The sequence below is a fragment of the Equus caballus genome, chromosome 9 (genome assembly GCF_041296265.1).
Source record: "Equus caballus isolate H_3958 breed thoroughbred chromosome 9, TB-T2T, whole genome shotgun sequence".
Lineage (NCBI taxonomy): Eukaryota > Metazoa > Chordata > Mammalia > Perissodactyla > Equidae > Equus > Equus caballus.
In genome coordinates, this window is record NC_091692.1 from 90,210,648 (window position 1) to 90,224,835 (window position 14,188).

Here is a 14,188-nt window from a genome sequence, read left to right on the forward strand (position 1 = left end):
CATGAGATCGGCCCCTGATTTGAGAAATGGCTCTTTCTCTCGTGTTGTCCACGTGCTATTTTCCGGGGTTCATTCAGTCGTCCTTCTTTTGTAGCTCACTGAGCTGCTTCAAGAGGATTATTTTCAACTCGTTGTCAAGCAGTGAATGGATCTCCATTTCTCTGAGGTCAGTTCCTGGAGCTTTATCAGTTCCTTTGGTGACGTCATCTTTGTCTGATTCTTCATCAGCCTTGCAGCCCTGTGTTCACATCTGGGCATTTGCAGGAACAGACATCTCTTCCCCTCTTTACAGACTGGTTTCAGCAGGCAGAGATCTTGTTCTGCGTGCTCCCTGGACACCTCCTCCAGGATGGCAGTTCAGTGGGGCTGGAGCTGGGACCCACGGCTGCTGTCTGGTTTGCAGTCAGGTCCTGTTAGTGGGCCTGTTACTGAAGGCATGGGCAGGCATGGTTCCTGCTGGTCCCTGGGATGACAAGACTCTGAGACTGCAGCTGAGAGAGCTGGAGCCAGGCCATGGGGCTGCTTCCAGGTCCCAAGTCTGGTCCACGGCCAGTGGGCCTGTTACCAGGAGCACTGATGGTGTGGCTCCTCCCAGGTCCCTTGGTAGATGAGACTGTTGGAAGACCACGGAGAAGTGGGGCTGGAGCCGAGTTCACAGGCGGCCAGGATCTGCAGCCGGAACCACACCACCATCAGTGGGCCTGCCCCCATGGCACTGGTCTGCCTTCTCAAAGCGGCATTCCTTGGTCTCGGGCCCCGCCAGGGTTTCACAGCCTCCTACCTGAGTCCCAAGACTCCCACAAAGGCACTTTTGCCCATCGATAGCTGCCACATCATCGTTTTTGTTGAAGGACAAAGGCTGGAGCCCTCTTATTCCACCATCTCACTTACAGCACTCCCAAGAAATGGCTCTTGTACCAAGACTGTGATGCTGGCAGCTGTCCTGTGTCCGACTCTCACCCTCTGCCAGCGTGTTTATGTGTATATCTCATTTCATCCTCCCCCTACCCTGAGACGTCAGCATTAACCTCCCTACATTAGACACTAACCAAGGCAGGACAGGCAAGGGCACGGGGAAGAACTCAGGGAACAAACGGCTCTTGGTTTGCAAATCTTCCAAGAAAATCATTGTTTACCGTGAAGAACAAGGCACTTGAGGATGAATTTCAAGGTCTGGGGTGGGCCAGGAAGAGACTTCTGCTCTGCAGCATCCAAAGCTACAGGCTCCTCTCTTCTATAGGCTGTCAGGTCTCCCAACGCTGGGGGCACCTGATGTCTGAATCTCTCTGGAGACAGGATTGAGCCAACAGCCTGGCACAGAAGGGACCACTGCTCCCTTCTCACTGATGGCTGCACCCTAACAGTGGGAGGAGCTTGTCTCTGCAGTGGGGTGGGTTGGCAATGGCCCACCCTAGGTGTCTCTCCTGCCCTCTTCTGATGAAGGGTCTGGGCGGTGAGGTCAGCATCCTGAGAGAAGGATGAAGGCTGCGATGAGAGGGCGGAGAAGCAGGCACGAGCCTTCCCCAGGATGTGGTGGGAGCCTCAGCCTCCTGCAGCCACGCCCCTCACCAACAGGGCACAGCAGTGGTGTTCCTCAGTCTCCTGTGCTCGGTGCATTGGATGAGTCCCTTTCCATCTCTGGGCCTCAGTTTGCTTTGTAAAATGAGGCTGCTGGACTGTCTCCCTCCAGTTGCTTCAGCTCTGGCATCCTGTGCCTCGTTTTGTCATCTCTGCTCTGCACTCACGTCACTCTCTCACTGTCCTTTTTGATCACTGCAAACTGAGGAGTCACCTCCAGCCTCTGGCGCCCCGTAGTAATCCAGCCTCCAGCTATCCTGCCATTCACGCGTTCAACACGGTTATTATAGGACAAAAATGAGGACAATAATTGGAAGGATTGTGATAACTAAGCTGGTTGGACGCTTGTGTTCTGCCAGGGAAATGGACACGCATCAATCAGCTCATCGAAGCCCCAGGACAACCCGATAAAGAAGGTGCTGCTATGATCTCCATTTTACAGATGGAAAAACGGAGGCTCAGATGGAGCGTGTGATAGAAGCTGGTAAGTGGGGAGCCCGTGACTCCAACCCAGGATTCTGACCTCACACACAGCAAAGGTTCCGTTCCTCACAACACAGCCATGCATCTTCCTTACAGAGAGCCAGCTGATGGGTGCATAGAAACCCCTGGACTGGGCAGATGCTACTGATTATTACAGTCAACGGCTATGACCTACAAGGCTCAGATATCTCCCTCCAGGCCCTGCAGAGTCTGTTTCTCAAGGCTAATTTCTGTGTAGGTACGTGGGTAGGGTGCGTGTGACCTAAGTACCCAGCCCAGCTACTTCTGCCATTAGTGGCTCCCCCGTGGTTTCTCTGGTCCATCAGGAGCCCCCGAGGGCGGGGCTGTTGTCTGGGACATCTCTCCATCACCCACAGGTCTGCTCCTGGGATGCTCGGAAAAGCTGTCTAGCCTGGAAGGACCAAGGCCCGGAGAGGCAGAGAACACCACGGGCGACCCTGATACAGCCTTCTGTCCACACAGACCTCCCCGCTCCCTTTTGTCCACTTTGTGAGTTAATATCCCAAACCCACTGCCTTCTTAGCCTGCAGGAGGTGTGACAACTGTTACCTACCACAAACCACCGAAGCCTTACATTGCGGCAGGAACGGTGACAGTGACAGATTATAATTTTTGGAATCAAACCCAAACGTGTCCCCGTCATGGCTAAGAGAAGGGCTGAGTTGACTTGAAAATAATTTACTTAGAAAATTTTGTGATGCGTGGTAAATGAAGTCCCCCTTCAGCACACTTCCTCTTGTTTTACTCCAGCAAAGTATTAGACTACTTAATTGATTCCCGAAGACTTCCTGCTACGACTAAAAAGCATCTCCACTGGGACGAGACTGATGCGAACCTGGATTTCACCCAAGGGCAGGATGGACAGTTCATTTGGATATTTTAAAGGGGGTGGGGGGTGGTGGGGAGATAGATTTGGAATCAGTCTGTTTTCTCCAGCCTTGAAAGATGGAAGCGAAGAACACAGGAAAAATCATCAGTGACAATAGCTAATGAATTTTAAATACTTATTACAAGAGAAATTAATTTGCTAAATTGGCCCTGCAGTTACAGGTTGTAACATGAGTCACCATCTCCTCAAAGACGCAGAACTCAGAGCGACAAACGCAGCTCAGACCTGCTGCTGTGCGGTGTGGCCACGACAGGAGAGGTCACGGCCCCCTTACTAGGCGCTGTCTCGAGGGGACAGAGCCGTCCCTTCACCCCAGATGTCTGAGCATCTCACTGACGTTATCTCCGTGAATCTCATGGCCCCCGGGCTATTTTATCTTCATCTGCACCACGCCGGCGGGGGAAGGCCCCCCCCTCCCAGTGCTGTCCGAGGGTTGGAGACAGAACCCCCAACACAGGATGCTGTTAACACCTCGCAGCAATGAGTCTCTCGTCCCCACTGTGCAGTGGTGGGGTGACATAACTCACTTCCCAAAGTCACAGGCCTTCTGAGAGGTGGAGTCAGGCCCAGGGCTGTCTCACTCAGGCCTCTACTCCTTCTTCAAACTCTGGCCTTCTCCCGTGTCGTGCACAGATGGCAGCCTGGGCGGGGAGACCCCCTGCAGCAGCAGGAGGGCCCGTCAGAGGCAGGGTGGTATCAGGGCTGCCGGCAGGTAAGGCTGGCCCTAGGGGGACCGGGGGACAGAGCTGCGGGGCTTCAAGCGCTGTCCTAGTCTTCCACCTCAGCCCCACGCATCGAAAGCCCAAGAGGCTGGCCCCCGTCCCCCTCGGCCACTCTGTCTCTAGCCCTGGGCTGCCCGGGGTCTCCCATCTTCCACAGCCTCCTGTTCACGCTTGCTCTTGGCTTGCATCTACGCGGCTGCCAGGCTTTCGCTCCAGGTAGCAGAGCTTGGTTTCTTGGCTCTAAACCCTGCCCCCTATATTTGACCTTGCCCCCACACCCTGTCCTTGCTCTGCCTTCTGGTGTCAGAGCTGGAAGATACCAGGCGAGGCAGTGTGGCACTGGGAGTACAAAAAAGCAGCTGATGAAATGGGACCCTCAGACTGGATTCAAGCTCCAGACACATCACCCTCTGGCCTCAAGTGTCACCTGAGGCAGGTTACTGACCAAGCTTGTCTCCTCGGCTATAAGAGGGAGAGGTGCACTCTGGTTATGAGTGCAGATCTGCCTCTGCTACTTCCTGTGTGACCTTGAGCAAGTTTCTTAACCTCTCTGTGCTAACATTCTCCATCAATAAAACGCTAAAGATAGCACCTAACTTGTCGGGTTGCTCTGAGGATTAAATGAGAACATCCATACCCCCGGCATAGAGTAAACACTATACAAGTGCCGACAGTTCAATCTTACTAAAGCACAGGTGGATGGGGAGACTGAATTCGATGGTGCACCTTAAAGAGCCTAGTATGGTACCTGCCACACAGTAGGTGCTAGTCCCACATTATAAAACAGGACAGCAGGAGCCCATTCAGCCTTCGAGCACAAACGCCCACTTCTCCTGGCACAAGACACAGGGTGGATCAAAAAGAGTCTGAGTGAAACAGCCGAGGGAGAACCGAGGACTCCAACGTGCCAGGTGGCTCAGAAAGGTCCCCCGCCCCCACCCCCCCAGCTCAGTACCAGCTCCCCAAGAAAGGACCTCAGAGAACCGGACCCTCTGCCCTGCCCCACCCAACCACAGGGCTCTGGGACAATTCTTCAACTTTCTGTGTTTCCAACAACTCGAGGAGTAAGGGGGAGGGTCGCAAAAATAAATAGTCTGCAGCACAGTGCTGGCTGCGAGCAAATGCTCCAGGAACAAGCCGGTGTGCCAAGGGCTGGACGACTCAGTGACTCAGATGGAGAGAAACAGTCAGTAGGTACAAGAGAATACTGTGGATGGCATTAAATGGCAAAACTCTTCCCTGCCTTCCCCCCCTCCCTCCACACCTGGCATGGGCACCGGTCTCGCCGTCAGGTGCCCTGCCTCCCTTCTCTGGGGCCTTCTCTCCTGGCCAGATTCCCCAGGCTCCCCAGGTTCCTGCTGAAACGCAGAGCGATGGTTAAGAGCCTGAGTTCTGAAGTCAGACAGGCCATTTCTCAGTTCTGGCTTCGCCTCTTACTAGCTGTAGACTTTGGGCAAGTTTCTTAGCCTCCTGACCTGTTCCCGTCAGTCAGTGAGGATAAACCGGAACCTACTGCAGGCTTGGTGTGGAAGTTGGCGACAGGAGGCCGGTGGAGTGTCTCCCTCAGTGCTGGGCTGGTCCGCAGGCGCTCTTGGCCTCTATCACTTGCCATTTCCCAGGCAGGTCATGTCAGTTCAAGCCTCGTGTCATGCTGCCCCTTCTCTGCCTGGACCCGGGGCTCGGCTGAGGCAGCAGTGATGCCTTCCGTGGTACCCACTCTGAGATGCGACAGTGCCCCTGTTCTGCTCCGCAGCCGCTCCTACGCGGCCTTCCCATCACCTGTTCCCTCCTCCACCCTCTGAGCTGGTGGTGGATTCTTTGAGGCCCCAGGAATACGTGTCATTGGTAAGTCGTGTTCCCAGTTCGCAGGCCCGTGCCTGGCCCCTAGGGGTAGTTAATAGTCTTTGCTGAATCCGTGAGTGAAAATGAATGCACACGAGGCCAGTGACAGGCCCAGGACGGGGAAGAGGGACGAGGACGATGTAACCGCAGGGTTAGATGACAACTGGACTACAAGTGAGCCTCACTCTGCTCACAGGCGAGCAAATGATCCATCCCTGTTCAAGCTGCCATTTGTCACTTGCCATGGGACTCTCCCAGGAACCCACTGTGAACGACAGGAAGGAACATAACCATTCATTGTGTTCCCACGATGTGCAATGCAACGTGCCGGGTGCGTTGACATCTGCTGTTGTGGCTAATCCCTAAAACAAACTAGGCCGATGGGGTGGAGTTACTGACCCATTTCATAGCGAATGAAACCGAAATCCATAAAGGTTAACCATCATCACAGAATCATAAATGTGGAATCAGGATTCAAATCGGAGCCCGCCTCACCCCTCAAGCACAGGGCCCTTACAGCCTCAATTCTGAACACATTTAAAGCCACTTCTCGCTCACCATCTATGTTCACGTTTAAGAGCGCACGAGGACTTCAGATAAGCCAGCAGACACACCCAGCACATTCCAGTGAACACGGCCCAGGGCAGTTATCAATCTCCACGAGGGTTCTACAAATCAGAAGAACGAGATCTTTACTATCTCAGGGTCATTGAGGACACAAGCATCTCAGAACAAATCACGTCCGGCGTTCGAGGCGATCAGCACACAGGACTGACTGGGCCCTGAAGTCACCCAGACACGGAGCTGTGTGGACAGCTGAGCACAGTCGAGAGCTCCCGCTGAGCAGCTACGCACCTGCTCCTCAGCGTCACGGGGCCCCTCCAGCTCCGGCCCGAGGCCCCATGTCAGGGGACCTAGGAAGGGCAGGCTCCTCCCTCCAGCCTCGCTGGCTCAGAGCACTAAGCACATTCAACAACTCTTCCTGTTCTGTGTCACTCCGTCTCTCCCACTAGACCGTGACCTCTTCGAGGGCGGAGTTGGAGGTTTATTTGTGTCTGCGTCCTCCACGCCAAGGAATACAAATAATAACTGACGCTCACAGAGCAGGCCCGCTCCTCTGCTGCTGGCTTCCCGGGCTCTGCTCACTTAATCCTCTCGGTAACCTTAGGAGTTAGTAATTATTATCAGACCCATTTCAGAGACAGTAACCTACAGCGAAGGCCACGTGACACGACAACGTGACCCAGGTAAGAGGTGACAGAGCGGGGCTGGAGCCTGGGTTCTCGGCCTCCAATGTGGACACTCGACCATCTTAACATAGCCCGCCCTGAGACATGGACAAGGGTGCTCCATCCAGAGTGTCGCCCTGCCCCTCACACCCTGGTTCACGGAATAAATCAATACTCATCACCTCCCATCCCTTTTTCTCCTAGGTTCTGCTTCTGGTTGATCTTTCTGCCTTTCCCCTTAGAGCTCCCCACCAGCCCAATGGAAGGTTCAGGGCTCGAGTCCACCCCCAGGCTGTCCCGCCCCCAGGGGTTAGGTCCACAGTTACTCCCCCTTAGAATTCCCTTCCCTCTCCCTCCCACCCCATCCCTGCACGTGCAAAGCCTCTCTAGCTTAAAAGCCCTGATCACAGGCCACTTCCACCATGAAGCTTTCCCTACCTTGTCCCAAGTGGAAAGTGACCTTCCTTCCTCTGGAGGCCAGAGGCACTTCTTCCCTTCCTGGCTTAGGGCAAGCAGGCCTTTTCCTCCTTGTATTAGAGCAGTAGCTTTTTTTTTTTTGGTGAGGAAGATTGTCCCTGAGCTAACATGTGTGCCAATCTTCCTCCACTTCATATGTGGGACGCCACACAGCGTGGCTCAATGAGTGGTGTGTAGGTCTGAGCCCGGGATCCAAACCTGGAAACCCTGGGCCACTGGAGTGAAGCACGCCAACTTAACCAATATGCCACCGGGCCGGCCCTAGAACAGCAGCTTTTAAGCTTTCCCCAAGAGATGCCTTCAGGCCCTGCTGGGAGAGGGAGAGAGGCAGTAACAGAGAAGGCCAAGTGCACCAGGCTGCGGACTCCACCCTCTTCAACCAGAGCAACTACCACTTCACCTGCTTGTACATCTGCTGATATATCTGCATGAGATTCCATCTGAAGACAGGACTCTCAGATGGAACAAATCGTGACCTGAGTGAGTGAGACGGTGGGTGATGGTGACAAGAGACCCCAGTGCTGGGCAGGGCACAGCAGGACTCACTTTGATGTCCCCACAACGCTGTGCACAGAGAAGAGGCTCAAAAAGGGACTTATATGGGACTTACCATGAGCACCTGGACTGAACCTTTAGTCAAACAACAGTTGTCACGCAGGCTTCCGATGGCCGGTTGACTGCTCCTCCCACGTGCAGAGTGGAAAGGAGGAACACTCCCCAGCCTGGGCTCACAGCAAACCCGAGGCTGGAGGCCAGGAAATGGAAGCTAAGATCCTTAACCTCACCCAGTGGGCCCCAAAGCAAAGCCAAGAGCTTCAGAGGGGGAGAGAGCATCATTGTCCGCAACTTAGGGGTCTGTGTCTCAGACGGGGTGGTTCTGGGTGGGGCCCAAATCCAAGATCTGATTCAGGAAAGGGAAATGAAAACCATTCAACCTAAGGGAGGAACCACGTACTCAGGCCAAGACTGTTTTTATTCCACCCACCTCACCTCCTTAGAATGGGGCGTGACGAGAAAAAAGTGCATTTTTTTAAAAGCAAAAGAATTCCAAGACTGTAAGCTGAGACCCCACCTGGGATGGCAGTGGCGGAGGGATGGGGTGGGGGGGTGATCAAATTGTGGTTACTTCACAGGATAACTCGCGCCCTTGATACTCGAGGTGGGTAGAACCTCACAGACAAAGCCAGGCCCCCTCCCCACTTCCCCCGGAGAGGTGACTCAGAAACCATGAGGTCACTTCCTCTGTGATGGCTGTCTCCCTTCCACCAGGCTGCACAGCGGTCCCAGATGAAGACTCAGCACCTAGATGGGATCAAGGAGTCGGGGATGTGCTTCAGGGAAGATGCTGACAGGGACTGGGGGTCCCTGCGTGAATCTTGAAGTAAACGGGCAAAGCGGTGTGGGCCATGTTTGGGAAGTTGATGCAAAAGTCCTTCCGGAAGCAGAGGATACAGGGTAAGGGAGGTGTGTCTGTGCTGGGGGCAGGGTCCTGTACTGCTGGTGATGCTGATCGCCTTGCCCACCCTAAGTAGGACAAGGAGAGCCCCATCTGGCCTCCATGGAGAGCGCTGTTCTATGGCTTCCCCGCCCTGGGCGCCCCGAGTGTCCCGCAGAGCCTGGCAGCCCTGCGCTGGGGGTCCGTCCGACGCTGCGTGTCCTCTAGAGCTCCTGGGCTGGCTGCCCCACGGCCGGCTCCTCTACAGGCTGCATGGCCTCCTGCACGTACACGATGAACTCCGAGGCTTCCCCGCCCTGCGTGTAGACGGTCACCGTCTCGATGCCCTCCACCTCGTCCGAGGACACCACCAGGTGATGCTGCTCGGCCAGCTCCACGGAGGCCTGCTGGAGGGTCTCCTGGATCATGACCGTGTGGTTGGCGCTGGGCTCCTCGTCGGTGACCTGTGGGAGGGCAAGAGAAGGGTCCTAAGGTCCTGCTTCTGGGTCCAGTCATGACAACAGAATCACAGCTAGTGCTTATGGAGCATCTAGTATGTTCCAGGAGCCTGTCCCTGGTGCACATAACCCTCTCAGAAATGCTCTGTGCTTGCTCTCACCCCCGGTTTACAGATGAAGACAGCGAAGCTCAATGCTGCAGAGCAACACGCCCAGGGATCCCAGCTGTGGCGAATGGTGGAACCCAAGTTCAAACCCAAAGTCCAAGCTCTTCTCTGGGTGCCAAGCCGCCTCCCCGAGGTGTAGGGGCTGCCAAGGGTATGAGGGTTGGAGGGCATCATACAAGTTATTTCCTGCAACCACGCTTAGGGGTGGGTGGGGTGCTCTGGGAAATCCACAGCTGGTCCTTTGGTGATGGGAAAGGGACTAGTTTTATCCTGGGTTGTCTGTCTTTCCACCCACTCTGGGAGCTCAACTCTGTATCAAAATCATCATCACAGTGGGAAGGAGGAGACACCCTCGGAAGCCTGGTTTTCCCAGGTGTCGTCCACCAACGCTAATGCCTGAATGAGGCAGGAAGGCAGCCTGCTGATGGGAACTCGCTGCCACAGGGCTGGGCAGGAGGGCTGGGAGCATCTGTCCGTGGAGGGGCCTGCTGAATCCTATGGCCAGGCCTCTCTGAAGCTCCCAGCAGGCAGATTCCAGACAAGGGCAAATTCCAGCTGGTGTGGACGCCCCACGTCACTGACTCCATGCTCTAGTCTGTTTTAAATAACAACTGTCTTTGATCTTAAGCAGAGAAATCATAGAAAGAATATGGGAAAGATTTAGAAAGAGTTGAGACCCGAGAGCTGCAAAAATGGCTGAAGAGTTAGAAACAAGCCCGGGAGGAAAGAAAAGGGGCCTGGGACTGCTCAGCTGGGGAGTGAGAGTCCTCAGGGATATGGAGGGAAGCCAGGGAGACCTGGCTCTTCCAGGGGGTCCAAGTGGACCTATAAGAAGCTTTGTCCTACAGACCACTCTTAGCTGCAAGGTTTGGGCCACTTTCACCTACAACTCTCAGTTTTCTCACCTGTAAAAGAGGGACTAACATGCCCACTTCCAAAGATGCTGGCAGAATTAAAGGAGATTTTGTATGCAAAGTGCATGCTTAATAACATCGCTGCCCTTTTGAAGCCTTCATTCATTCGTTAAACCAAACCTCTGTCATGTTATCAGGTTCTGCTAGACTAAGCTCCATGAGGGCAGGGCCCACGCTCTCTCGCCACAGCTGTTTTCCCAGAGGCAAGCTGAATGCCTGGCCTGCTCCTGACTCCTCTCCCAGCTGGGGCCTCGCATGGGGCGGTCTCCTGTTCCCTGCCCGGCCCTCTGTAACACGCCAGGACTCCACTCTCTCTCTGGGAATGGCCCACCCGGCTTCGAGGGGTCTCCCTGGGCCCTGTGACTGTACCACTCCCTGGGAGCAGGAAAGGCTATGTCACCTGGGGGATCACATTTAATTCAGAGAGAACAGAAAAGGCACCTCTGCGGTGGGCTCCACATAAAATGATGCACTGGAAGGAACTTTTAATTTGGACTGATAGAATTCACCAGAAGCTCGAGAGCTATCCTCAGTGGAAACTATTAATACATTTAGCCAGGTTTGTTTTTCCACAGTAAATCGAGACCTTTTTTTCCTTCTTTTACTGTTTGTTTCAATTTCATTTAAATGGGAAAACGTATTGGGAACCAAGACTTTAGAAGTAAATATTGATTTATTTCACTTTGAAAGAGAGCACCCAGCAGAAGGGGAGGGAATACACAGCAAATGCTTTTCTCCTCTTAACTGTCAGTCAATCCTACACAAGGAAAAAGTGAGGCAACAGGGATGATGTCTGCTGGGGTCCCAGGGACTTCACACATGCAAAACGAGCCCACTGCACTTCAGGTAAACAGACGAAGTGATAAAAACAGTGAGATCAAGCGATACACGAGCTCTGAGACATGCTCTTGGGCATGACGTCATAACCTGGATATCGCCATTTGCCATCAGAGCTGAAGCCTAAAATGAGCAAGTAGTCACCAACAGAAAATTTCCACTGCGAACAATCCTTGTCCCTTTGAACAACTCTAAGACCACGATGCCTGAGGACTGACAAAGGCTGAAAGGAGAACCCTGCCCTGGCCCAGGCCGTTGAGGAACAGAGGCTACAGCCTCCTGTTCCTGTGACAGCAGAATCCTCGGTGCCAGCCCAGCAGGAAGGGGGAGGTCCCAAGATGACCGAGACATGGCCACTGTCCACTGATGCAGGGAAGAAGAGAGGGCAATGACCAAGAGGAGGCCACCGTGCTTGAAACAAGGGTAGACAGTGTGTGAACTCTGTCGCATCAGGGCCCGGGGACACTTCATGGAAGGTGGCATTGTCCACAGACGGCGGGAAAAGGCACTGCAGGCAGAGAGAAGACAGTGAGCACATGGCAGGCATGTCCCCACAGCCCCGCCAAGGCAGCTGGCCTCCTCGCAGTCGCCAACCCCCCAGGCAGAGCTCCGTCTTCACCTTTCCAGAAGGCTCTGTGCTATCTGACACTGCCGAGCCCACCTCAGCTTGACTCACTGAGGTGCCTCTTGGCTGCTTCCACAACCCTCTAGCAGGCTTTGTTCCGAGCCTTCTTGTAAATTCCAGAATTCCCCACAGCGCTTACTCTGCCCGCCTACAAAGGCTGGAGGATTCCTGGTCCCCACCCTTGACTCCTTCTCTGGACCCCTCATCTGCGTCGAGGCTTCTGCTCCTGGCTGAACCCAAGACACCAGCCCCCACGCCTGGGCTGCAGACCACAAGTCCGTCTGCACATGGGAGGTCTTGGGGGATGTCTGTCAAAAGTGCATAAGTCACAGGAGAGGGAGTGTTGGGAGGGAAGGGGCGGGTGAGGCCTGAACAGAAGTTCCCTGTGAGATCTGGAGGAGCCTGACCACCAGCTGAGAGACCGAAACTCGATATTACAAAGGAACACACTGAAGCTTCCCAAAGGGCCCTGCCCGTCCCACCTGTGGTGCTCCGTGAATCGAAACTCACCTACCATGAGAAGCTACAGCTTACTGAGCATTACACTTCTCTCACTATCCATCTAAATATCTATGTTTCTTTGCCCATATTACCCTTCCTAACTACTGAGTCTATTTAAAGATAATCCCTCCTCCGTTTTGTTTTTTCAGTTTTCAGCTCCAGCATTTTTTCTGCCAGAATCACCATTAAATTCATCCACTGCTAATTATGAGAGAAAAGTAAACTTTCCACACATGGTCCTCTGGGCTTAGTTCAACAGAAAGAGAGATGGAGGCAACGCGAATGTGCATTTCACAGAAGTCCTGCAAACGGCATCTTTCTCAGTCAGCTCGGGCGTAATGGGGGGTGCAGGCTGTTGCTCCGTCATTTTACTGAGCATCCAAAATGTAACTAACAACAACCAGGGGTCCCAAAGTCCGCCTGCTGCCTGCTGTTGGGCCAAGAAGACATTCTCATGAGCTTTCGCGGGCAGCTCTGCCAGCCCTTCAGGTGCCGGCCCTACAGAAGCCCCACTTTACACACAGCTGACATGGCAACACTGTAGCAAGGAACAACGAGGGGCGGTGGGTGGCTTTACAGAGCCGTTTATGAGGCTTTCTGCAGAGTGAGCCCCTCCCCGCCTTCACACACTCCAAGGCTTGTATGATTCACACTCTGTTTGTTTTTATGTTTCATGTTTCTGCAAACCACACCCTTTCTTCCCTGTCCCCGTGGAACCAGCGCCCACCCAGCCCCTTGCAGTTTATTGGACACTCTGCCACGCCTCATCCCCATCATTTACTCCAATGTCCTGTGGCTCGGGCACTTCTGAATGAAACCTCGAGTGGTCCACTGACTCATCTAAGGTCAAACAGCTGCAAAGTATCAAAAACTGGACCTTGGTGTGAGCCCAAGCCCAGAGACCTTCCTCAGCTGGTGCAGTGTGACAGCGAATAAAGGGACTACATGTCACAGACCAATAGGGTTACATTATTGCTCTTTACTCATCCCACTCAGTTTGTGGCTGGCTGTATAGCTCTCGACCATTTTCTTTGTTCAAAATGATCACTCCAGTAGCTTAATCTATTAGCACAGGCTTCACATTGCTCTGCACAGTAGAAATGGTATGGCTTCACTGTGTCATTATCCCCTGAGACGGGGACTCCATTTACCCCACATGCAATATCTAACACATCTTCCAGCTAAACGATCAGCAGCAGCACAGTTAGCTTAAGAGAAAACTTTAACCCACGGACTGCACCAATTATTCACTAAATCAGGCTCTGTGCTCTGCAGCCCTGCCCGCCTCAAGTGTTCTTCTGGAATCTAGACCAGACCACTGTCAAGCCCAGACACATTGTGGGGCTCCATTCGTGCTGCAGCGCGGCTGCCTGCGGACACCCCGTCTCCTCTGTGGCCGTGAGCCGCATCCTCTGCTAGTGGGGCAAATGCTGAGGGAGACCCTGCTGGCCCTGGACCCCAGGCTGCCTCACTTGTCCTGCTTTGTCCCTACTGCCTGTCCTGCCTTCTCCCCCTCTTCCAGTTTCCTTCTCCTCTTTCCTTGTACAAACCATTCCTAGCAGGTTATGCTGTCCCCCTTCCAACATTCAAGAAATTCCCAGAAGTGCCCCTGGCTGGGGAGCCCTCCTTGGGGACGAGGGCTCCCTGTGCTCACATGCGCTGTGTGGAGCCCCTGCAGAGCCCCTTCACAGGGCTCCGGGTGACAGCACTGCCCTGTCCAACAGTCCTGCTGTGTGTGACAGTCTCACTCTGTACACCAGCCCCGCTCTGGGGGACAGCCCAGCTCTGTGGGACAGTCAGCCTCGCTCCGGGCAACAGCCACACTCTGTGGGACAGTCAGCCCTGCTCTGTGGGACAATCAGCCCCACTCTGTGGGACAGTCAGCCCCACTCTGTATAACAGTAAGCCCCGCTCTGTGGGACAGTCAGTCCCACTCTGGATGACAGTCAGCCCTGCTCTGTGGGATGGTCAGCCTCACTCCAGGCAACAGCCCTGCTCTGTAGGATAGTC

At 54.1% G+C, this 14,188-nt stretch overlaps 1 protein-coding gene across 7 annotated transcripts in view; it reads right to left on the reverse strand.

Annotated features, from left to right (window-relative positions):
- Positions 1–8,196: 8,196 nt before the first annotated feature.
- The window catches only part of ZFAT (zinc finger and AT-hook domain containing), a 204,455-nt gene continuing 198,463 nt past the window's right edge, over positions 8,197–14,188 (reverse strand). For all 7 annotated transcript variants that reach the window (XR_011421459.1, XR_011421458.1, XR_011421457.1 and 4 more), the window contains one exon: positions 8,197–9,140. Coding sequence is in view for 4 of the 7 variants with exons in the window: in XM_070221857.1 (XP_070077958.1) it covers positions 8,901–9,140 (240 nt within the window). In the remaining 3 variants the exon portion in view is untranslated. The remainder of the gene's footprint in view (positions 9,141–14,188) is intronic.